Source organism: Calliphora vicina, chromosome 4 (assembly GCF_958450345.1).
Source record: "Calliphora vicina chromosome 4, idCalVici1.1, whole genome shotgun sequence".
Classification (NCBI taxonomy): Eukaryota; Metazoa; Arthropoda; class Insecta; order Diptera; family Calliphoridae; genus Calliphora; species Calliphora vicina.
This window is the reverse complement of record NC_088783.1, coordinates 49702235-49727776: the sequence shown is the minus strand read 5'-3', so window position 1 is coordinate 49727776 and position 25542 is coordinate 49702235. Positions and strand designations below refer to the sequence as shown.

The 25542-nt window shown below is 27.1% G+C and overlaps 1 protein-coding gene and 1 long non-coding RNA gene across 5 annotated transcripts; one reads left to right on the top strand and one right to left on the bottom strand.

The window, feature by feature from the left end:
- Positions 1-5265: 5265 nt before the first annotated feature.
- Lsd-2 (Lipid storage droplet-2) lies at positions 5266-17003 on the top strand. 4 transcript variants are annotated; one of them, XM_065507010.1, is made up of 5 exons: positions 5266-5473; positions 13094-13531; positions 14179-14238; positions 15568-15734; positions 15867-17003. In XM_065507010.1, the coding sequence occupies exons 1-5, from the start codon at positions 5302-5304 to the stop codon at positions 16008-16010; spliced, it is 981 nt and encodes a 326-aa protein (XP_065363082.1). In that variant the 5' UTR covers positions 5266-5301; the 3' UTR covers positions 16011-17003. The 4 variants fall into 4 exon arrangements, with proteins under 4 accessions (XP_065363082.1, XP_065363084.1, XP_065363081.1 ...); XM_065507012.1 differs by lacking the exon at positions 14179-14238; XM_065507009.1 differs by lacking the exon at positions 15568-15734.
- A 3710-nt stretch (positions 17004-20713) lies between these two features.
- LOC135957652 (uncharacterized) lies at positions 20714-21942 on the bottom strand. The gene is made up of 2 exons (XR_010576419.1): positions 21821-21942; positions 20714-21751 (listed from the first exon to the last, which is right to left on the bottom strand). It is a non-coding gene; the product is annotated as an uncharacterized LOC135957652 (long non-coding RNA).
- Positions 21943-25542: the final 3600 nt, after the last annotated feature.

Genomic DNA, 25542 nt, shown 5'->3' with positions numbered 1-25542 from the left:
ACCTGAAGGAGTTTTTCAAATTACGTAATTTCCTGAGTTTCACAAATTTTGCTATATTTTTCAAATTATGCAATTTCTTATGAAAACATAAAGCTGAAGTCGCTTTATATGATATTGCTAGCGTTTCTTAAATTTACTGCCCTAGCAAACCATTAGAGTAACTGAGTATTGTGGACTATGCGTCTAATGTGGACCAGTGTCTTTTTTCAGAAACTATTGAAGTTATGATAAAACTGATTTGTCGTACATTTTACAATTTGTTTGAAACGACAATTGCGCATTTGCTTTCATGAGTAATTGATATGTTGGCTGTTTATTCTTGTATTGAAATTAATGCGCGTGCTCAACATTTTTTTCGGGTCAAGTAAGAAACAAAATTTGGTACAGTTACTTGGTAGAATTTAATGTTTGGTTGTTTTATATAGTTAAAGTGGACACGTAGTTTTGCATATATTTGGTAAGAATTTAAGCACATTTAGATTATTAGGTAAAAATAATTTTTTACCACTGTAACCCAAGTTCGTGTAATGTGGACCACTTAAATTACTTGATTATGTACTACTGGTGTACTACCCGACAATAACTATGTACTTTGTAAGCAATCTATGTAAGCCAAGAACGCGACTTTTTAGTTTGTATTAATAAAAACATATTGAAATTAAATTTTTTAATCATTCATGATTAGCTTGTTCATGAATTTTATGTATTAAATACTAGTCCACATTACCCTCATATAGTGGTCCATATTATCCTCCAATTTTTTTAATGCTGGTTTTTGAGTTCCTTACAATATTTTCACATACATTTTTTATCCTTTGACGGAAAAATTTTTCAACTGCAAAAACAATTAGAGAATACATTAGCTAATTTATTGCTTCACAACTTTTTTAATATCCATATATATTGTGGCCAAAATTTAGAAAAAACAAAACGGTAGTCCACATTACCCGAAGTTACTATATTATTTTCATATTTCATAACTAGTTCTAAATCGTTCCGGTTTAGAGTTGCGACCAATGATTTGTGCCAGTTGCCATTCTTCAGAACGACTTGTGAAATAATTGTGTAATCATTGATATTTACTTTCCAATTGTATTTCAGAATATTCCAATTATATTTCAGAATTTTCCATTTATATTTCAGAAATTTCTAAATGTATTTCAGAAATTTAATATTGTATTTCAGAAATTTCCATTTGTATTTCAGAATTTTGAATTTATACTTAAAAAGTTTCTAATTGTATTTCAGAATTTTCCAATTGTATTTCAGAAATTTCCATTTGTATTTCAGTAAATTCTAATAGCAATACCAATGGAAACTGAAATACAAACCTCAAAAGATTGACCTGGATCCGCAGCTGTTCTAAAAGCAGTTTATTGTTTCTTCCATTATGTTACAGAAAAAGTTCTTGAATCCATTTAGTGTTTGTTTCATTCCATTTTAAACATGCCCTCCATAAATTCCAGTTGAAAAGATTTCGTGAAAAGATAAATTTTGATTACTCTTCAAGGATGAAAATAAAATTTAATACAATAATACTACACCATTTCCAATTGTATTTCAGAAATTTCTAAATGTATTTCAGAAATTTTCAATTATATTTCAGAAAATCCCAATTGATTTTCAGAAATTTCCAATTGAATTTCAGAAATTTCCAATTATATTTCAAAATTTTACAATTATATTTCAGAAATTTCCAATTATATTTCAGAATTTTGTAATTGAATTTCCGAATATTCTAATTATATTTCAGAATTTTCCAATTATTTTTCAGAAATTTCTAATTTTATTTCAGAAATTGCCAATTATATTTCAGAATTTTCGAAATGTATTTAAGAATTTTCTAATTGTATTTCAGAAATTTCTAATTGTTTTTCAGAATTTACAAATTGTATTTCAGAAATTTTTGAAAAATAATTGGATAATTCTGAAATACAATTGGAAATGGTGTAGTTCCCATATTATTTAATATTTTAATGCTCATAATACGGTACTTTTATGAGAAGCGTGTGAATAAATTTAAATAACTCTGATTTCTATTTAGATTTCAATAAAAACAAAACACTGTACCTATGACGTTTACAAGTTTATTAAAATGTTCAAAGTTTATGTTGTCACAAACTGTGAAATACTCAAGTCTGATGTGTTATTTATGAATATGTTTTGAACTTTGGTCAGCAATACCACATTTTTTGCATCAAAAGGAAATAAATGAATTATTTTTGAAATATGATGTACTTCATAGTCCAAAAATCTTAATTATTATCTGAAACGGAAATCATTATTCAATACATTTCTTTGATTATAAATAAACCAATACAATTTTCCTAAGTGTAACGTTTTAAAGAATATGACTGTATTAGTCTATGCCTCGTGGTTTTTACTATTGAACTAAATTTTTAAAGATTCCCCAGTTTCATTTGCACTAGTCGTACTAGTCATATTTTTAGTTGTTGTTATTTGTTTTTGCAAAATACTGACCTTTAACAGTTAAAATAAAACAATTGTATGAAATTTGTTTGCCAATGATTAATTAGCACGTTCTTTTACACATTCTGAGTAAACTACATTTAACATACATACATACACATTTGTACTTAAAAATAAATATGTATACAAAAAATAAAAAAATTGTACTTAAAAATAATAAACAAAAACAAATGCCATATAAAAAATACCGGTATCAAAGTCTACTCGAAATATACAATAAAAAATCTAATGAAATGCACCGAAAAATAAATGCAATTTTACATAAACACTCATACCTACATCCAATTCATATTTATCATCAATTCAAAGAGTGGGGACAATGTCTAAGAGAGATCGTGGAAAGAGAAAACCCCACAACAAATTTTATGAAATGAAATACATACATACAACAAACAAATAAATATCGAGTTATAAGTGGCCATAAAAATAATAATAAATATAAAAACTAAATAAATTATTTACTCTGTATATTTGTACAAATGTAGAAATTTTGAATACAGAGTCCAATACTTCACATATTGTATGTCATACGACAATTGCTATAATTGTGTTTTATCATTTCGCTTGAAAATTGATAATGGCGACGAAAACTGCAATACATGTAGTCAGTAGAAGAGATGCGAAATAATAATTTGGAATGGTACCCATGAAATTGAGAAATTGTACTTTTATGTAGGAATTGTACCATTATATTTATTAAGTGATTGAAGAAATTAATGATCAATGGTCGTTCTCAACAGAAATTGTAAATCACCATAAAAACCTAAGCCCAACATGATACCAAGTTAGTAATAGAAAGTAAATTGTACCGAGGTACAATTTCATTGGGGAATCTTAAAAAATCTAGTAATATTAAGTACTTCAATTATAAAAAACAATCAAAGAATTGTGTTGATCAATAAATTTCGTTCTAGATAATAACACTAGTTTACAAGGTTTTTGCTCATGAATTGAAACATATGGGGATTTGTGTATTTAGGTCTTCTAACTTCGGAAAAAAATATTAAGAAAAATCCTGGACGTCAAACTTTTGAGATATTTATTAAAAACGAAACATGTAAAAATGTACATTAAATTAGGACAAAAAAATTAAAAGTGAAGTGTTTTAGTCCTCTTTCTATAATTATTTTCATTTGTCTCCCTCACAACACTCCAACAGTAGTCTCATAGCATATCCTGATCCCAAAAACCTTGATAATTCCTCTCGAAAAACTTCAAATCTTGATGTAAACGCTTTCTATGTTCGTCACTCATGAGTCCGAGGTTTTCCGGGAAAAAATCCACATGAGAATGTAAAAAGTGAATTTTCAGGGATATATTTACACCCATCAGTTCAAAATCATATAATAAATTCGCAATAATATCTCTGTAATTTTGACTTTTCTTATTCCCCAAAAATTCTTGAACAACAAGTTTAAAAAAATTCCATGCTGCATTTTCAACATCGGTTAATAGACACTCGAATTTGGTATCAACCAAAATTTTTCTTATTTGAGGACCCACAAATATCCCTTCTTTTAGTTTAGCCTCAGAAAGACTCGAAAGAAAAACACGCTGAATAAATATTGAAATTAGCTTCGGTTCTGCGCATAAAAGAAGAAGAGCATTTAATTTTACGAGCTGTCCTTCTGATCCTGGTTTTCCTTCAATGTATGTACAAGTCTTCCTTATACTGTTTAATAGCTTTTGAAACAGCGCACTGCAGTGTGACGAGGAACCTTCAGATCGGATTCAGTTTGCGAAGTTTTGCCTCACCAGCTTTATAGTACAGAACTTGCCGACTACTATTTGTTTCGATTTAAGCAAAACGCTTTTTCTGGGATACGCTTCACTTTGGAACAGAGTATCCGATATTGGCATTCGTAGTTCTTTTAGTTCGGAATCCATATGTTGTCAGAAAAGCTCATAGCTAATAGATGAATAAATTTATATTGTACAAATGTTTTAAAATAAAAGCTAAAAATTTAAAAAAAAATACCGTATTCTTAAGACATTCACCAAATGTATATATTGTTCGGCCACTCATGGTTAGGTTTGGATGGAAATTAGTTAAAAATAAATTAGGAAAACTATTTGAGGTTTCGGAATCAGAAGTAATTCTATGCTAGATTATTGACTTTGAAATGATAATAGAGCAAAAATAATTCAGACCTTATTTTTAGTACCAGATTTAAAATGTACCAAATTTTTTTTTAGCAATTTCAGCAAAACTTTCATCACTGATATATACAGTCACAGCAATAAATGAGTAATACTTGTACTTTACAACTGCACAGAAAAAGAGATTAAGAGAAACAAATACTTGTACATAAAAAAGCACACTCGCAAACAAACATAAACGATAAGAACTCGATGTGATCTCGCGTTGAATCGTATCGGGGCAACATTGTACTCAAAGAGTCACGAATCAAAGCAAGCAACAACGAACAAGTTTTATTTTCGACTTGATATTTTCAATATAATATCAGAGGAACCAATAGCTCAACAAGTCAGACATTAAACGTACGCGCTAAAGAGAGGATATAGAAAGAAAACAAGTATAAAGAAATTATTATACAGATAAATCTATAAAATAAAAATTAAAAAATTTATAACTTTTATAAAAAGAAACAAACGGTGTTTTTAAAAACTTTAATAAAATATTAAAAAAAGAAAGTGATTTTCAATTAAAAGAAAATAAAAAAATTATAATAAATAAATAAATATTTATAAAACAAACAAAAAGTAATAAGAAATTTATTTATTTTATATAAATAAAAAGTGTTTATAGTGATTTAAATAAAAAACATATTTTATACAAAAAACAAAAAAATGGCAAGCATTGAAACCAAAAACTCTACCGGAAATGGTAATTCAGCTTTAGTGGAAGCTAAAGACGCACAAAATCTTTTGCCACACTTGGAGTGTTTGGAACGTATTATACAATTGCCAGTGGTAGGAGCTGCCTGGGATAAATCTCAAGATGTTTATGGCAAAGTTAAAGGTAGGCTTGGAAAATATTGTATATTAAATAGTATTTTTTTAGATTAATTAAACTTAAATTAAAAACAAGAAAATTGCCTTATTATAACCTCAAATGAAAGTTCGTTGAACTTTTATTTTCTATTAAGTTAGTTTTTTTTTATAATATTTTCGCAATAACAACCTTGAGTTTTTGTAAAACAAAACAACCGTTTGCTATTTTACAACAACCTTATGTAAAAATAAAAAAAAACAAAACTCTTTTGCAAGGTTCGAGTTTCAATTCTCTGTCTCTTTTTTTATGCAAATAACTGTTATAATATAATGTTTTTATTGTTGTCATTAAATACATATATTTTTTAAATTTTATTTAGCAATCTTGTTATGTGATTAATTGTTTGCCGGTGTTTTAATTTTCTTAATGACTGTAGAGGTCTTTGCAAATTTCTCTTTTGTATTTAATATTTACTTTCAAAAAAACTATTTTATTTCAACAAATAAATGAGTTTAAAAGTTTGCCAAAATGACTCATTTCAAATAGTTCATGTATTAATTAAAGATGGTTTTGTTAAACTCATAAAAATATTTGCGATCTTTAAAATGTTGTTTAAATAAATTTGTTTATGTCTTTGAAATAGTTAATCTATTGATTAATGTTAGTTTAGTTAAACTGTTAATAATTCAAGTTTAAAAGATTTAGGGGACATTTTCAGAAAAGGTTTATGATAGTTTTGGTTTTCGAAATTCATTAAGTTTCTATAAAAATGTTGGAAATATTTGCTATCATTTAAATTTTGATCATTCAGAATACAAGCTTCAAATCAAAAGCAGTTAAGAATGAGCATTAAGAATTGAAAAACACAATTCTTTGTATTATCGATTTTGGATATTTTTCAAGTTTCTAAAGAAACTTTTTTGTTTCTATAGAAATGGTTGAAATATTTGCGATCTTTTAAATATTGATCTGGCCAGTTAATAAATTCAAGCTTCAAATCAGTAGCAGTCAAAAATTTGGAAAATTTGATAAAAATTATCATGATTCGAATAGTCTTGATTTTCAAAATTTCTTCTAAAGAAACTGCTTCCTCTAACACATGTTGTTAATAATAATAATGAATTTTATTATTGGCAATAAAACCAACATTGTATTGTTTATGATTAAAAGTTCTGAAAATAATTTGAAATTTCTTTAACATTATTTTGATGTGGTGGCTTAATTTTCGAACATTTTCTTAGTTTTCTTTTGATGTGATCTTTTTTATTAGTTTAAATTTTATGTTTATTGCACAGCCATCAGCTTTAGGTGCGTTTTCAAAAGTTTAATTGTCAAAAATAATGCGTTTTCTATGGTTGTTTATGTTTCTTTTGCCAAAAAATATTGCAAATATGACCTCTAAAGAATTTGGCCAAATGCCAAAGAATATTTATAAAAAAATAAACAAATAAATTTTCGGATTTATTTCATAAGATTATTAAAATTTAAAAAAAAAATCTTCCTAGTTTGGTTTTTTAAGAAATTTTGTTAGAAAATAAAACAAACAAAAATTTACAAAACAAATGGGAGCTAAACTCACAACCTCAGGCTTTAATAAAATAAATCAATTCTTTTTTTTTCAAAATTTCTAGACTTAAATATCAAAACAATAACAATTCAATTGATTTTTATAAAAAATATACAAACAAACGATATTTAAATCAAATTATATACATATACATTTTTTATAATTTTCCATTTCAAAATTTTTTAAAATTTCTAATTTTAAATTTCAAAACAATAGCATTTCAATTGATTTTTATTAAAAAAATGTATAAATACATGATATTAAATTCAAATCCTATATAATATTTAATTTCGACTTTTTTTCCATTTCTTTATACTTAAAAATTTTGAAATTTCCAGATTCAAATGTCAAAACAATCACAAATTCAATTGATATTTATAAAAAAATATACAAATAAATTATATTTAAATTAAATCCTATATAATCAAAAATTTTTAAATTTTTCTATTTCAAAATTCCTAAGATTTTTCAAATTTTTTTTTAAATTTCTATTTTTAAATTTCAAAACAATAGCAATTCATTTGAGTTAAAAATAATATATATACAAATAAATGATATTCAATTCAAATCCTATATAATATTTAATTTTGACTTTTTTCTATTTCTTCATACCTAAAAACTTCAAACCGTTTTGAAATGTCATCTCAAATGTCAAAACAATCACAATTTCAATTGATTTTTATAAAACATTAACCAATATTCAAACCAAATCCCATATAATCATTATCTTTAAAATTTTTCCATTTCAAAATTCCCAATAATTTTTTTTAAATTTCCAGACTTAAATATCAAAACAATAACAATTCAATTGTTTTTTTTATTATTATTTCCCTCACTTAAATTGGCTATTGGGTTATTGAACTATAAATCAATTATAGTTTTTCTGCTTCAAGTTAAAATCAATTATTTTTCAATGAACATTTCATAATTTTTTGAAAAAGCTTGTTTATAAAAACGATTTTTTTCTCTCTCGTCTTTAATTGAAACCTGACCTTTTCCACGTTTTCTTTTTCTTAATTTACATTTTTAATAAAATTTAATTGTTTTCAATTAGTTTGTAATAATAAAACAGATATGGTACGACATACAATTTTTCAACACAAAAAATAAATAAAAAAAAAAAAATGATGTGAGAAAATTTATTTTTATTCTTTATTGTTTGAAAATTTACAATATTGAAATTGAAAGAGGGAGTAGCGAGGGAGTGTAAGATAATATATAATTATTGTTGTTGTTTATAAATTATTTAAATACAGGTGCGGTTTATTTTTTAATAATCATTTCAAACGATAATTGTTCAATTAAGTTTTTTTTTTTTTTGTTTAAATTTAATAATGTGGAAAGTTAAACAAAAATTAGCCATAGAATAACTAAATAAATTGTAAAAATTTGAGGTTTAAAATTTTAAGGTTAGCTATTTAAAACAGTTGGAAATTTGCAAGTATCAGCTGTTTTGTTTGCCTGAGTCTGAATAAAAAGCTGATGACATTCTGTCTGAATTATTCATGCTATTGAATGCTTTCAAATCCTATTATTGACAGTTATTGATAGTTACGTCAACAGGTTTATAAATGTTTTAATATACAAATATTGTGGTTATATCAGTAATAGTAACTGATGACAGCCCCTGAGAAACTCAGGTGCTGTCAGGTTTTTTATGTGACCACATTTTGATTTGAATAATTTTCTTTAAATACTTATTACTTCAAACTATTATATAAGTTGTGTAAGGGTTTTTTTTATAATATAATGAATTGTATATTTCTTGTATTTATTATTTTGCTTTGTTTTCTTTATATTGTTTATTTAAAGTATTAAATTCAATACTTTTACGCAATTATTTTTTATTATTAATTCAGTTTATTTATTAATAGATTTGTTAGCCATAAAGCTCTTTGTTTAGCTATAAAACTGAACAATTTATTTGCCTGATAACATTTATTGAAGATTTGATTTAAATTGCTGGTTTTTACCCTCCGTCAATAACTGAAAATCTCTACGCCATAAATCTATAAAACTTATTAGTAAAACATATTAAAACTTTGAGTTAAGCGATAACAAAAACGCAGTTCAAAAGTCCATAATTAATCGCAAATACTTGAGTAGTTATTGATAATCGCAAATACTTGAGTAGTTATATATATAAGCAACTAGTTAATAAAGAAAATACATAGATTATATTTGATAGAACATTAAAACGAAACTTGTTTACCCTGCACTTAATCATTTTCACACCTCTTTATTGGGGCCTGTCTAAATCTCAGCAGATCTTTTGCTCGCTTTTAAGATAAAGACAGTTTTATTACGAATAATCCAAATTTTAAATGACTTCTCAAAGTCCTTCCCTTAATTGTCAATCTAGCTTTGCAAATTTAAAGCTACACCCAATTGAGGCGTGACGAGACTTAATCATCGCTCTTTTTAATCACTTGATCTTTTAAGATCAAGACAGTTGTAACAAATAATCCAACTTTTAAACGAAATTTCAAAGTCCTTTCCTATCTTTGTACGGAACTTAGTATACGTGATAAATTTGCAAATTTCCGGCCACGCCCACTTGAAAGTAGGCGTTAATCTAAATAATCTGATGTAGTTTAAACACTAGTGTAGAATTTAAAGATTGTTTATGTTGAATATCTACAAATCAGTGATGCATTAACTAATTTAATGATTAAGACAGATTGTCAACAAAATGGCAATATGTTTAATGCTAGAAAGAGCAATGATACTATATTCTTTCTTAAAACTAGTGGATCAAGATATTTTCAAGTGATCTTATTGCCAAGTGCTGTCAACCCGGCAACCACTGTGCTGTTACAACAGGCTTAAAGCTAGTTTAACTGAGCAATAAATTAGTGGAAAGCATAAAGATCGCGATTCAATATTTCACATGAAATATGTTCCCATTTACCATTTTTCGTTCATCAACTTTGTTCAAGTAAAAAATTCACTATGTTGTCAAATTTTTAGATGGAATTTTGTAAACAATAAACAGCTGTTACGAACAAAATCAACTATTGTGAATGAAAAGTTCATGGTATAGCAATTTTCCCTGCGAGGGAAATGAATATTTCATGGGTACATAAATTTCACATGTTATTGTTGATAGGGGATTTTGAACTAAGTAATTGGATTTTTGAACTAATTACTTCATGCTCCACACAAGTATAGTTACTAACCAAACTTGCCAACTTTTTTATTAAATATTCTGCTCTCTGTTATCAACCAGCTAAATATTTTTGCAAATATAAATAATATACTAGAACGTTTAACTTGAATTTTTTTCTGATAAATTTGATTATAATAGCAACAAAATTATTCTGGAAATATTAATATTTTTTTTTCTACTGTTGTCGCACTGATTAAAGTCTATATAAATTGAGTCAAATGAGTGGAGACTACATACAAGTTGTTGAATAAATTCCACTTAATGCTAGTAAATTTTAATAAACCAAGTTTATTTATTTATTTACTCATTTATATTTATTGTACAATATATAAAAAAAGTAAATAAATTGTAGTTAAAACTGATAATGGCGTTTATATACAATTTTACATGTTTATTATAGAAAATAAAAATGCGCAATATTCTATATAAATGAAATTCTAGCTGATTATTTGTAAACAGATGCTTTATTAAAAAAAAATCGAAAGTATTTAAAACTTATTGCAAATATTGTTTTAAAAGATTAGTAATTTTTTTTTTGTTAAAAATTTGTTAAACAAATTAAAGTAAACCGGTTGGTTGTTTTATTATTTTGTTGGCGGTAAAATGACGCCAATTTGAAATTCTTAAATTTCGTCTATAAGTATAGATTGGCTTTATTTTTTTTTCAATTTAAGCTAATTTTTTTAAAACTTTATTTGAATTTTTTCTTTAATGAACTTTGTACTTTTATTAATAATTTATAGTTTTTTCCTCTTGATTTAAATGCCTGAATAACAATTAGTTTATTTATATACATATTTTAATGAATAGAATTCTCGTTTGTATAAAGCAAAAAAAAAATACTAATGCGTCACTTCTTTTTATTTGTGTATAGTTATTTTGAGAGCTTTATAAAATAAATCTAAAAAAGTCTAAAGTCTAATTATTTGACAATAGAATTTAAAGAATCACCTTAGGCATTTAAATAAATTAAAGAGTTTTTTTCAAATAAATTAAATTTACATATTGAAATTTTACATATTGAAACAAAGAATATGAGGTTTAAATTGAAATTGTAAAAGTTGAAATACAATTTTAATAAATTTGCTTAAATAAATTGAAAAGTTTTTAATAAAGCTATTAATGACCCGATATTTAAATATTTTAAAATGCAAAATTGTTTTCAAATATACTTAGCTATTGAATACCTAAAATTGATTTGGATTTTATGGGATATACTGTGCTTTAATATAATATCATTTCTAAAGAAATGGCTTTAGAATAGTGATCGGCACTTAAGACCACCAGGGTCCAATCATAATCGGTTATGTACCGCAGAAAAACATAAATTATAATGAAGTTCAAACAAATTATTAAATAATAAAAATTTCACAATTAATAGTTGATAAGATTACAACAGAGATATACACAGCATAACATGTTATTATTAGCAATGTTCTCTCTATGCCGGCCACTGCTTTACATAAAAAAAGATTTCATGTAATTCATGATGGATGACTGGATTTGAATTTTACAAAATGTGTCTGAATTTTAGTTTAAAATCACAATCAATAGCTAAACATTACAACAGAGATCGAATGTGCATAACATGATATTATTATCAATATTCCATGATCTCCTTATGCCGGACATTGCTTTAGAAAAAATTAAAGATTTTATGTAATTCATCAAATAAACTGAATTTGAATTTTACAAAATGAGTCTGAATTTTAGTTTACTAAAGACAATTAAATCCCAATTTCGATTTAATATTATAACAAAAATATGTTTCAAAAATACATATGTCCTTTATTTTATCATAAATTAGTTCTAATGGAAAATCCTCTCTCTGTTTGGTAAAAAAAAGTTGCTATTCTAATTAGTACTTCTAATGAAAAATCCTCTCTCTTTTTAGTTAAGAAAGTTTAAATTTTTAATAGTTAAACTATATTTAACTATGTAAAATGGGGCGTTTAAACTATATTTGAATTTTTGGGTTTCCATTTCTTTCTATTCACTTTTAACCTCTGCCCATATAGAATTTTCTGTGATTGACCTTTACTTTGCAGACTTTCAGTTTAATCTGGCTTTAAATTTCCAATTTAGATTATTTAACCAACGTTTAAACCTCACTGATGAAGTCTTAGTCATGAGGATTTCAAAAATGTACTGCTCTAAACTAAACTAATCTTTCTGGGAAAACTGGATCTCTATTAGTTAGGTTTAGTTCAAAAGATAATTTATCTTTTCCATAAAGATTTTATATTTTTCTTCCCTACTCTTCTCTTAAAGATCATAACTGTTTATATCAATGAACTTCATTGACATGAATATTTCACAGTGAATAACAGAAGCAATGAGAACTAAAATAGTAAATTTCTTTAATTCCTCCAATGGATCGGTAAAGAAATATTTTTTAATTAGATTTAAAGAAAAAATAAAAAATTTTGAACTACAATGAGAATTAAAAGAGCTAATTTCTAGATTAACAAAACAGAGTTTAAGTTACGTCGTATTGAGTTCATAAAATAACTGGTTCAAATAAATAAATCTATCAGAAAACTTGATAAATGTTTTAGTTCAAAAATCATAGTTTTTTACTAAAGATTATATATTTTTTCTTTCCTACTCTTGTATTAAAGATCATAACGAAATTATTAACTTTATTTATATGAAGAGTTTGACATTACCAATTCTCAGAGAATAACTGAAGTAATGAGAACAACAATTTCGAGAGTTCTTCCAATACATTGGTATGGAAAAGGAATAATTTTTAAAAATCTTTGGCATTTAATGAGAACTAAAAGAACTAATTTCTAAAATTCTTCTAAGGATTAGATAATGAATAATATTCCAATTAGATTCTAAGAAAAAGTGATAACAACTTTATGAATATTTATTAAACAACTTTCTATTTTCTCTATAATTACAGGCAATAACCGCGTCTTCAACTGGGCCCTTAATGCTGCCGAAGATTGTGTATCACGTGCCGTCACCACAGCCGCTCCCATTGTCTGCCGTTTAGATGATAAAATTCAATTTGTCGATCAAACATTAGTCAAAGGTATCGATAAATTGGAAGTGACAGCACCCATCATTAAGAATACACCACAGGAAATCTATGCTCAAGCCAAAAACAAAGTTATCGATGCCGTACAACCCACCATTAATCGTGTGATCAATTTTAAGGCAGCTGGAGAACAAAAAGCCGCCTCATTAAAAGATTTAGCCTGGCAAAAAGCCAATGAAGTATTGGCCACACAATATGGCAGTTTGGCTGTGAGTGGTGTGGATACTACCACAGCCTTGGCTGAACGTTTGTTGGAATACTATTTCCCCAAATCCGAGTCAGAGGATGAAGAAGATAATGGTAAGTAGCTAAAAAAAAATTCCAAGAAATTAATAATAATACGAGTAATAGATTTGAAATTGTTTAGTTGTATTTAGTTAAAAAGAGTTAAATTTTGTATGTATGTCAAGTAGTTGTTTGTAGAAATTTTTAATCTTTCTTTATTTAAAAATTAACTAGAAAATTTTCTTTATACTTATGTATGTATTTTTTGTGATAAGATTAGAATGTATAATTTCGTATGGTTGGTTAGTAATGAAATATTTTTTGCAATTTTCAAGGTTTTTTCTATTTAGATTGTTTATATATTTAGCAGGGAAATATATATAAGTGTGCGTAATTTTATCAACAACTTTTTGTTAATGTTTTTTGCAAAATTATATTCAACATACTTGCGTCATTTTTGCTGGTTTGTTTTTCTTCAATAGAATACAATGAACTTTGTATTTTTATGCGTTTACGAATTTAACACGAGCCTTAGTTGCCAAGTTTTTTATTTTTTTTTATTTTGAAAATTTATTCAAAACATTTTTGACATACTTTTTTTTTTATTTTGTTTTGCAATTACAATTAATTATTAGGGCAAGTTTCTGTATACACATATGTTTTTTTTTAATAAATCGTAAATTTTTTTTATATATTTTTAATAATTATTGTTTTATTCTCAGATAATAAGAAAATTGCTGTCGTGCAAAATGGCCAAAATGGCAAACATGCAGAAAGTGACAGTAAGTGTTTGCGATTTAACCAAATTCCATAATTTGTTTTATATTTAAAAAAAAAACTAAAACAAAAATTTGCATGCTTCACCTTAATACTTTGGCATTTTCTTAACCCACATTTCGTTATAAAATTTTAATTAAAAGTTATAAATAAGAAGAGTTTTTATATGTGTTCTCTTAAAGAGTGAGATAACCGTTATTATTGTTCATCAAGGCGAATTTATATACCAGTGGAAGCAGTGGCGAATTCAGTCAATTACGAGCGAATTTATTATTTTTGTTGTTGTTTCGAACATCAAACTTCATACATAAAAACAATGAGACAGTTGTTTCGAATATCAACAATTAATGAATTCGCTCGTATTTGCCTGAATTCGTCACTGCCACCTACTGCTATATAAATTCGTCTTGGTTGTTCAAGTGATTCGTTAACAGAGAACATATAGTTTTGTTGTGTTTGTCAATATTTTGCAGAGACAATAAAAATTATTTGGTTTCGTTTATATATAAGTAATCTCTACTAAATTCTTGTTAACACAATAAGAAAATTCGATCCATTAGATAAAGCTTTCAAGGGGAAAATAAAATCTTGGATTCCCTAAAGTTTTTTTGGAAGTTAGGCTCTTCTTTAACTACATATCAGTATTTATTTTTGATGGGCTTCTGAAACTAACTAACTAAACTAATGTAAAATGTTTTTTCTGTAAACGTAAACATGACAAATTTGAATTTGGTTTTCATAATTTACGATTTATTAAAATAATCATTAACTAGCAACAATAAATTAAAAATATATAAAGGTTTCCTTATAACTTTGGGTTTATTGCAAAACAATAAAGTTAATTTTGGAATAATTTGATATTAAAATTGTGACAGCTGTCAAAGTTACTAAGAATTTTGTTTATAAAGCTTAGACGAACCAGGCTGTTGTATAAGTTCTACCAAATGTTAATATTTAGATCTTTCTGAGAAATAATAAACCCAATCACAGTGATACTAAAACAACAATTAAATAAAGAATATTAAGAATCTAGATCTTTAAAGAACTTTTTGAAAAATAACTGTTTTACATTCTTAAACTCAGTATATATCAGCATGAATTTCAATAACTCATGATCTATGCATTGTTTCTAATATATATGTATATAAACTAAACTTTTTGATTTGGTGTTGGTTTTCTTTACCCTACCTTCCCTTACCCTTCCGTCCTAAACTATGGAATTAACCCTTCTCAATACAATACAACTAAAACCTTTCAAATAACCGTAGATCATATGCCTAATACCTACCACCCCTTTTCTTAACACTATTTTAACTTTTTTCTTTAAATTTTAGTTGAAGAATGCGTAGATCTTGATTTAGAACTTGATACTAGATTTCTAGTAGCTGCTTCCACAGTATTTCTATCAATGTCCCTGAAAATTATTACAGAAATTGTTGAATATGTTAGAAGAAATCCTGAAATTATCCATATTATAGATAGTCAAATCAATGAGTTTATGGTAAGGATTCACAGAAAAAATTAAATTCATTTCACACCCTCATTTATTAAAAACTAATCACAATAATTTTAAGGAAAACCTTTTGAAAATTACTAATTGAAATTTCTTTTTCAACTTGTTGTTTAATTTTAGTGCCAGTTCCCGCCAGCGAGGACCCAGTTTTACACACCGTCCAGACCGTTGGCAGACTCAAGAACAAGATTTCCCGTCGCGTCTATAGAAATGTCTCCAGACAGATCCGCAAAGTCCAAAAGGGCAATGTCAACGACTATTTAAGCTCCTTAATAGCAGCCCTTAAATTGCATCAATACATTAATTTCATTAATTCCTCCATGGGTACAAATGTTGAACAATCATCAGTGACTGATAGTTCCTCCACATCAGCAGCAGCAACCGCTTCAGCTTCGTCATCATCCTCAGCGGGGACTGCCAACAACTCAAAACCTGCCACAGCAACAGCGCCAAAGTAAATTTATTTAACTTTGTTTCTATATTTTTTATTTCTTTTTTTTTTGTTTCCTTCATTAATTAAACAAAACAGAGCTGTTGTTTTGTGTTGAAAAAAAAACTGAATTTATTTATAAATTTAACATTGTTGAAATGAAATCAGCAAATTTTAGTTTTACATCTTTCCTTGTATCATCCCTAAGATTTTGCGCAACAACCCTGCTGAAAATTTACACATAGTTTACATAACACGCGCCACTTTATATTAGATTTTAAGTCAAAACTCTATTGAAAACAACATCCTAAAAAAACAAACAACTGAATTATAAATGTTGTCCTAACAAGAAAACCAACAACTGTTTAAAAATTTCGAAATTCTTTTTAAGCAAATTTTTATTTAGAATTTTTTAGAGTGTATATATTTATTAAACCCAAAAAATTTGCTTAAAACTTTTTCTATTAATTCATTTATATTATGTGCATTTTTATTCCCTGCAAAAAGAATTGCAATTTTGCATTCAATATTTAATTATTTTTCTATTATTTAAGTATAAGCTTTAATAATGTAGTTTTTTTTCTTAGAAATCAAAGCTTCAAAGTTGAACTTTAAGCTAAAACTGAAATATTAAGTTAAAAAAAAGAGAATTAATCAAAACTGTATCAAAATTAGTGATGAATAATAAAATATTATTAATATTATTATTATTGTATATTTAACATATTTAAATATGAATTCTTTATAATCAATTATTATAATTTTATAATACTTATAAGTGAAATAAAACAAAACACTGAACAAAAAAACCAAAAAACGAACAATAACTTATTATTTTACTAATTTCAAATATAATCCGGAACTTTTGTGTATCAGTAAGTATATCAAAATCTAATTAAACGCCCTCAAACTTATGAATTATATGGGCGTAAACTGTAAAATGCAATTTTTAAAAACCTCTGCATAATGTTTATTGAAAGAATGTTATCAGAGTAGTAGCTGAGTTTCTTAGCTTTTATATGCCGCCAGTTTTATCAAAATATATCAAACGGTTTCCGAAATATAAGCTGCGAAACATAATATAAAAGTTGCAAACTACTGCCAGTTGTAGCTACTGAAGTTGTTTAAACATTTCTCAATATCTCTGTTAGTTTCAAAGATATCCAAATAAAATTTGCCACATTCATAAAACGGAACTTCGTGATTCATTTAAGCTATGAATGAAATTCTCAGACCTATTAGTAAGGAAGATATGATGATCTGAACTATAAATCCCATTTTCTACCAGGGAAGTCATGACGCCAGGCGGGCCAAAGGTTGGCCGTCATGTAGCCAAGATTCCAATCTATCATATGGTCAAACATTTATTTCAACATCTCAAGCAGTTTCCGAGATATATCAAGTTAAATAAAATATTTAGCAAGCCATCCACCTACTAGCAAATTCTGTTGACCTGGTACTAAGAAAATTTTTTTCAAATTTTATTTTTCAGTTTTTTGTGGTTAAATGTTAGTTTTTGATTTTGTTGAATATCTCGGTCGTTTTTTGAGATAACTAAATGAAATTTGGAAGATACATAGAGAATAAAATAAGGAAAAATATATAATTTAAAAAAGTTTGCCACGCCCACAAACAAAGGAATTATATGGGCGTAAACTGTAAGTTTCAATTTTCAAAAAGATCTACATAATGTTGATTGAAAAAATGTTATCAGGACAGTAGCTGAGTTCCTTAACGTTCATAAAACGGAACTTCGTGATTCATTTAAGCTATGAATGAAATTCACAGACCTATTAGTAAGGAAGATATGGTGATCTGAACTATAAATCCCATTTTCTACAAGGGAAGTCGAGACGCCAGGCGGGCCAAGGGTTGGCCGTCATGTAGCCAAGATTCCAATCTATCATATGTTCAAAAATTTATTTCAACATCTCAAGCAGTTTTCGAGATATATCAAGTTTAATAAAATTGTTAGCATGCCATCCACCTACTATCAAATTCTGTTGACCTGGTACTGAGAAAATTTTTCAAATTTTATTTTTCGGATTTTTGTGGTTAAATGTTATTTTTAGATTTTGTTGAATATCTTGGTCGTTTTTTGAGATAACTAAATGAAATTCGGAAGATACATAGAGAATAGAATAAGGAAAAATATATAATTGAAAAAAGTTTGCCACGCCCACAAACAAAGGAATTATATGGGCGTAAACTGTAAGTTTCCATTTTCAAAAATATCTATATAATGTTGATTGAAAAAATGTTATCAGGACAGTAGCTGAGTTCCTTAGCTTTTATATGCCACCAGTTTTCATAAAATATATCAAACGGTTTCCGAAATATAAGTTGCGTAACATAACATAAAAATATCATATTGCTGCCAGTTGTAGTTAATGAAGTTGTTTATATATTTGTCAATATCTCTATTAATTTTGAAGATATCCAAATAAAATTTTCAACGTTCATAAAACGGAACTTCGTGATTCATTTAAGCTATGACTGAAATTCTCAGACCTATTAGTAAGGAAGATATGATGATCTGAACTACAAATCCCATTTTCTACCAGGGAAGTCATGACGCCAGGCGGGCCAAAGGTTGGCCGTCATGTAGCCAAGATTCCAATCTATCATATGGTCAAACATTTATTTCAACATCTCAAGCAGTTTTCGAGATATATCAAGTTTAATAAAATTGTTAGCATGCCATCCACCTACTATCAAATTCTGTTGACCTGATACTGAGAAAATTTTTCAAATTTTATTTTTTGGATTTTTGTGGTTAAATGTTATTTTTAGATTTTGTTGAATATCTTGGTCGTTTTTTGAGATAACTAAATGAAATTCGGAAGATACATAGAGAATAGAATAAGGAAAATATATAATTCAAAAAATTCTGCCACGCCCTCAAAAAAAGGAATTATATGGGCGTAAACTGTAAGTTTCAATTTTCAAACAGATCCACATAATGTTGATTGAAAAAATGTTATCAGGACATTAGCTGAGTTCCTTAGCTTTTATATGCCACTAGTTTTGTCAAAATATACCAAACGGTTTCCGAAATACAAGTTGCATATCATAACATAAAAATAGCAAATTACTGCCAGTTGTAGCTACTGAAGTTGTTGAAATATTTGTGAATATCTCTACTAGTTTTAAAGATATACAAATAAAATTTTCCACATTCATAAAACGGAACTTCGTGATTCATTTAGGCTATGAATGAAATTCTCAAACCTATTAGTAAGGAAGATATGATGATCTGAACTATTAATCCCATTTTCTACCATGGTAGTCGTGACGTCAGACGGGCCAAATGTTGACCGTCATGTAGCCAAGATTCCAATCTATCATATGGTCAAACATTTATTCAAATATCTCAAGCGGTTTTCTAGATATAACAGGTTTAATAAAAAGCTTAGCAATCCATCCACCCACTATCAAATTCTGTTGACCTGGTACTTCGAAAATTTTTGCAAATTTAATTTTTCAGTTTTTTGTGGTTAAATATCAGTTTTAGATTTTGTTGAATATCTCGGTTGTTTTTAGAGATAACTAAATGAGATTTGGTCGATACATAGAGACTACAATAAGAATTAATATTCAATACAAAAAATTCTGCCACGCCCACAAACCTAGGTATTATATGGGCGTAAACTGTAAGTTTCCATTTTCAAAAAGCTCTACATAATGTTGATTGAAAAAATGTTATCAGGACAGTAGCTGAGTTCTTTCGCTTTTATATGCCGTCAATTTTATCAAAATATATCAAACGGTTTCCGAAATATAAGCTACGAAACATAATATTAAAGTAGCAAACTACTGTCAGTTGTAGCTACTGAAGTTTTTTAAAAATTTGTCAATATCTCTGTTAGTTTCAAAGATATCCAAATAAAATTTGCCGCATTTATAAAACAGATCTTCGTGATTCATTTAAGCTATGTTTGAAACTCTCAGACCTATTACTAACGAAGATATGAGGACCTGAACTATATATGTCATTTTCTACCAGGGTAGTCGTTCGCCAGGCGGGCCAAAGGTTGACCATTCTGAAGCCAATATTCCGAACTATCTTATGGTCAAACATTTATTCCAATACCTCAAACGGTTTTCAAAATATATCAGGTTTAATAAAATACTTAGCAAGCCATCCACCTACTAGCAAATTCTGTTGAACTGGTACTTCGTCAATTTTTTGAAATTTTATTTTTCAGTTTTTTGTGGTTAAAAGTCATTTTTAGATTTTGTTGAATATCATGATCGTTTTTGGAGATAACTAAATGAAATTTGAACGCTACATAGAGAATAGAATAGGGAATAATACACAATACATAAAAGTCTGCCACGCCCACAAACCTAGGAATTATATGGGTGTAAACTGTGAGTTTAAATTTTCTAAAACTTCTACATAATGTTGATTGAAAAAATTAGATCAGGGAAGTAGCTGAGTTCCTTAGCTTTTATATGCCGCCATGTTTCATTCAACGAAGATATGAGGATCGGAACTATAAATAATCTTTGTTTTTAAATGAATAACTGCCAGTTTTATTTGAAGGAGTTTCTGAAATTTATTTGTCTGAATATAGTTATAATCAATTTTAATTGTTATAATATTTCTAAATAACATTTGTGGTTCATTATGGTAAAATGTGAATTTTATTTAATGACAATTTTATATATTACTTTTTTGGTTCATAATTAAATAGTAAACAGTTTGTTATTCTAGAAATGCAAAAAAGTACATTTGTGCTGATAAGCGAAATAATTAAACTTTAACACTTCTAATATAGGTATTGATTCCAATTTGATTATTTGGTGATTCAGTAAAGTTTTGTCGGACTTATCAACTACCAGACTGCAATTTATAGACAATATATGGCGCCAGCTTATATGTGAGAGTTCAAAAATGAGATCATTGTTTTTTGAAAAAAATTCAGGGGGATATTTGATAATTATTTGTTAGTATAAGCAGAGAAAAACGTGATTAGAATTAGCATTTTTTAAATATAAGTACTATTCAATACAGTTTTGTTAATATTTTGATATAGGTAGTTTATATATTTAAAATAATAAAACTTCAAACTGTACATAATCTTAGTACATTTAACTGGCCTTGTATATAAGAATATGGAGACTAGTTTCATATAGAGTATGTAAGTAAAAATTAATGTTCATGAGGCATCCAGTTTTTCAAAAGAAAAGGAACAACTCTAAAATCATTTTTACATTTTAAACAGCTTTAAAATAAATCATTTAAAATTCTAAAAATTTAAATCATTTTTGAACATGCAGACAAATAATTTTTTTAATTTTTTAATAGGCACACAAAAAACCGCAACTACAAAATATCGATTCACATCAACCTCATCATCATCTGCAGCAGCAACGATCAGCACCGCCATGATAATTTTCATACAAAATTGCAGTTCCAAATGTGGTTTATAGACTCAAACTTCCATCCACTAGGCTGCTTTACTCCACTCACTTACTGCCACCATCGCCATCAACTGGTTGTACAAGTTTTTAAATTTTTTTTAAATTTATTTCCAGAAGCTAATGCTTGTTAAATATTTCTCAAAACCTAAAATAAACGAAAAAAAAGAAGAAAAAGTAAATAAAAACTCACAATAAATTGCCATTTATTTATTACTTCGAGAACTACAGATCACCGCAAGAGACACTCATTTTTTTCTAGATGTGTTAGTGTCTCATTGCATGGACTTTGGAGTCTGGTGGCTGTGAATAGCTCCAACCACAAAATTACAAAACTCGTATTATTTGCAAAAAAAAAAGTAAAAAATTAAAGCAAACAGCTCTCATCTAAAATGAGAATTGTATTCCAGAAATAAATGGTTTATTTGCCCAGAAAGAGGGGATAGACAGACGCACAATAAGCTCAAGGAAAGACGTTTATGTATAACAAAGATTATGTGTACATAAGATCCAAAAAAAAAAAAAACACCGAGTGCACAAGTCCCAAAAATAATTTGTTTGTTTTTCAAAGTAAGAAAGATATGAATAGACATGTATACGAAAATAAAACAAATTTATATCGTAGGTGGGCTGACAAAAAGGTCTACATACATTCATATTTGTTTTAACATTAGCACATATTCAGGAGAGCAAAAAATATATAATAAAATCTATCATTTCTATAGAAAATTTATCGATAACTTGAATTTTGAATAGAAAATTTGTCAATAACATTAATTTTCTTAAGAAAATTAGCGATAACTTGAGTTTTCTTTGAAAAAATTATCGATAACTTGAGTTTTCTTTGAAAAAATTATCGATAACTTGAGTTTTTTATAAAAAAATTATCGATAATTTGAATTTTCTATAGAAAATTTATTGATAATTAGAAAATTAGCGATAACTTGAGTTTTCTTTGAAAAAATTATCGATAACTTGAGTTTTTTATAAAAAAAAATGATCGATAACTTTAATTTTCCATAGAAAATTAATTGATAATTAGAATTTTTTATATAATATTGAATGTGTGACTTAAAAATGCTGGATTTTTTAAATTTTTTAGCTTTTATTTTTAAATTTATTTATTTGCACAACATAAAGTTATTCAAAGTATTGGCCATTGTTAGCTATGACCTTTTCCCATCTTTCTGGCAACATATAGATTCCAAGCCAAAAGAACTGCTCATCTTTTGAGGCCAAGAATAAATCAAGCCAATTTCGGATACTCTGTTTCAAAGAGAAGCGTATCCCAGAGAGAGCGTTCTGCTTCGATTGAAACAAATAGTAGTAACACGGGGGGAGGTCTGGACTATAATGCGGGTGAGGCAAAGCTTCCCAACCACTTCATTCGAAATACTTTTTAACAGGTATTGCATCTTGTGGCCGAGCGTCGTTATAATGGAATATTACGGTTTCATGTCTGGCCGCATATTCTGGGAGTTTTTCGGCCAATGCTCGCTTCAAATGAATCAGTTGCGTTCGGTAGATGCTCCCCGTGATGCCAGATTTCAGCAGCTTATAATAGATAGGACCCTTTTGCTCTCATCTAATACAGAGAATTGCCTTAGATCCATGGAAATTTGGTTTTAATGTCGATTCTGCTGGTATGCCGGACTTCGGATTATCGTAATATATCCATTTTTCATCGCAAGTAATGATTGAGTGCAAAAAGGATTTTATTTAATAGCGTTCAAGCAGCTTTCAGACAAACAAAATCGTCTTTCAAGGTCTCTCAGCTTTTGGATGAATCCTGCTGCTTGCACTCGTTTTGAAATTGTTGATTGAGTAGCTCCCAATAATTTTGAAAGCTCTTGTTGAGTTTGACAACAATCTTCATGGAGTAATGCCTCCAACTCATAGTCATCAAACTTTTTTGGTTGGCCTGGGGGATCTTTGCATTCTGTGTTAAAATCACGACTTCTGAACCGCACAAATCACATATCGCACGTTGAAACCGATGCAGCACATTCACCGTTTTTTTTCTAATTAAAGAAGTAAAGCAAGACTTCCCGCATATGACGCTTTGTTGGTACAAAATTCGATATTTTCGAAGCATAAAAAAATTACAGAAAAGTTATTAAAAAAAAAACCGAGTTCAAAAGATACGTTATCTATTGTAAATACCACATTTTTAAGTCATACAATATCAATTACTAATATCACCTTTTCATCCTGTAGGTATATTTATGTACATACATTTATCATTATCTTTTAGAAAGTTCTGATTAATTTTAAATACAAAGTTTCCTAAATTTTGTGTGAATTTACCAAGAATTTAAAAATATCTGTGGTTTATATATTATATAGAAAATGTTTACTGTTTTAATGAATTATATTATCTACAAATATTACTCATAAATACAATTTTGTAATAATATATTGTACAAATTACTAATTAAGCAACACGTGTAGCCAATAAGTTTTTGAAAAGAAAATATTTATGAAAACAGTTTTTTTTATGACATTTTATGAACAGTAAGTAAATTTGTATATAAATTAAAGAATAACAAATAAACAAATTTATAAATAAACTCATATTTATTTAAAAGTATGGCGTTGAGAGAGAAATAATATAAAACGAAATACATATGCCGGAAAGCAGACGCATTCAATTTAAGCGAATATAACGTAAGTCAGCGAATTTAATTTTTTAAATTAAAGTACAAATACATATTTTCTTTATTACATATTGCAAACATGTATTGATAATTTAAAAAAATTTACGTACAAATAATGAACAATAAAACAATTTATAAAAAAACTCTTTATTGAGCTGGGTCCAATAATAGACATACTGCGCTTTAGATTTGAATAATTTTCAGTCATATAAATTCTATATAATGAAATAATTTCTTATCTATGTATTATAATTTAAACAATTTTTGAATTTATATTTTTCTATGAATTTTCCACCTAATTTTAAAATAAGCTAACTAATATTTCTAACCCTTCTTCTATGGTAATATACTTATGATTATATTTGATATGTTTAAAATAAATATTTGCATTAAATAATAAAGTAATTAATACAGCAAGCTTACTCATACAATTCGGACATTTATATTGTAATTCTGCTGCGCATTTAATATTGTCAACTTTTTATACATATGTAGTTGTATTGATTTGACCCATTTACCATATTAAGCAGTTAAACTATATTATTTTTTGTAAACTAAAACAAAAACGAAATAATTCGATTTTTGCTTACAGATGCTATACATTTTATTAATTCTATGGTAATTTCACTCCACATTTTCGAATGCCAAGAATTTGGTTTATAATATTTTATATTTGTTTTTTAATATACCTACGAGTACTTAATGAAAGTGAAATAATATTCATGAAATAACACCAGACGATTCCAAATTTATGATTGTTTTTTTTTTTTTTTGTTTTAAAGAATTATTAGCTGTCATAAACAACAATCTATTGGAATTCTTTTATTTCAATATATTCTGTCAAATCAATATCAAATTGCGCTTATCACCGTGTTTTTTTTTGTTTTTTTTCTCTGTTTGCAATTTTGTATTGTTGTACACATTAATGTTAACTTCTGTTCTAGCCAGAAGTTGCAAAGAATTTACTCTTTCTAAAATAAATTATACATACATATATCTGCAACTACACCGAATAATTGAATATTTTTTTAAATATGAATCAATTCAACAAAATAAAATATGTTGACGATTGTTATAAGTTTGCTCAATGATTTTTTTTCTGTAGAAAATCGATAACTTTAGTTTTATATAGAAATTTATTGATAACTTAAATTTTCTTTAAAAAATTTATGCATAACTAGAATTTCCTATAGAAAATGTATTAATTACTTAAATTTTCTAAGAAAATTTATCTATAACTTAAATTCTATATAGAAAATTAATCGATAACTTAAATTTTCTA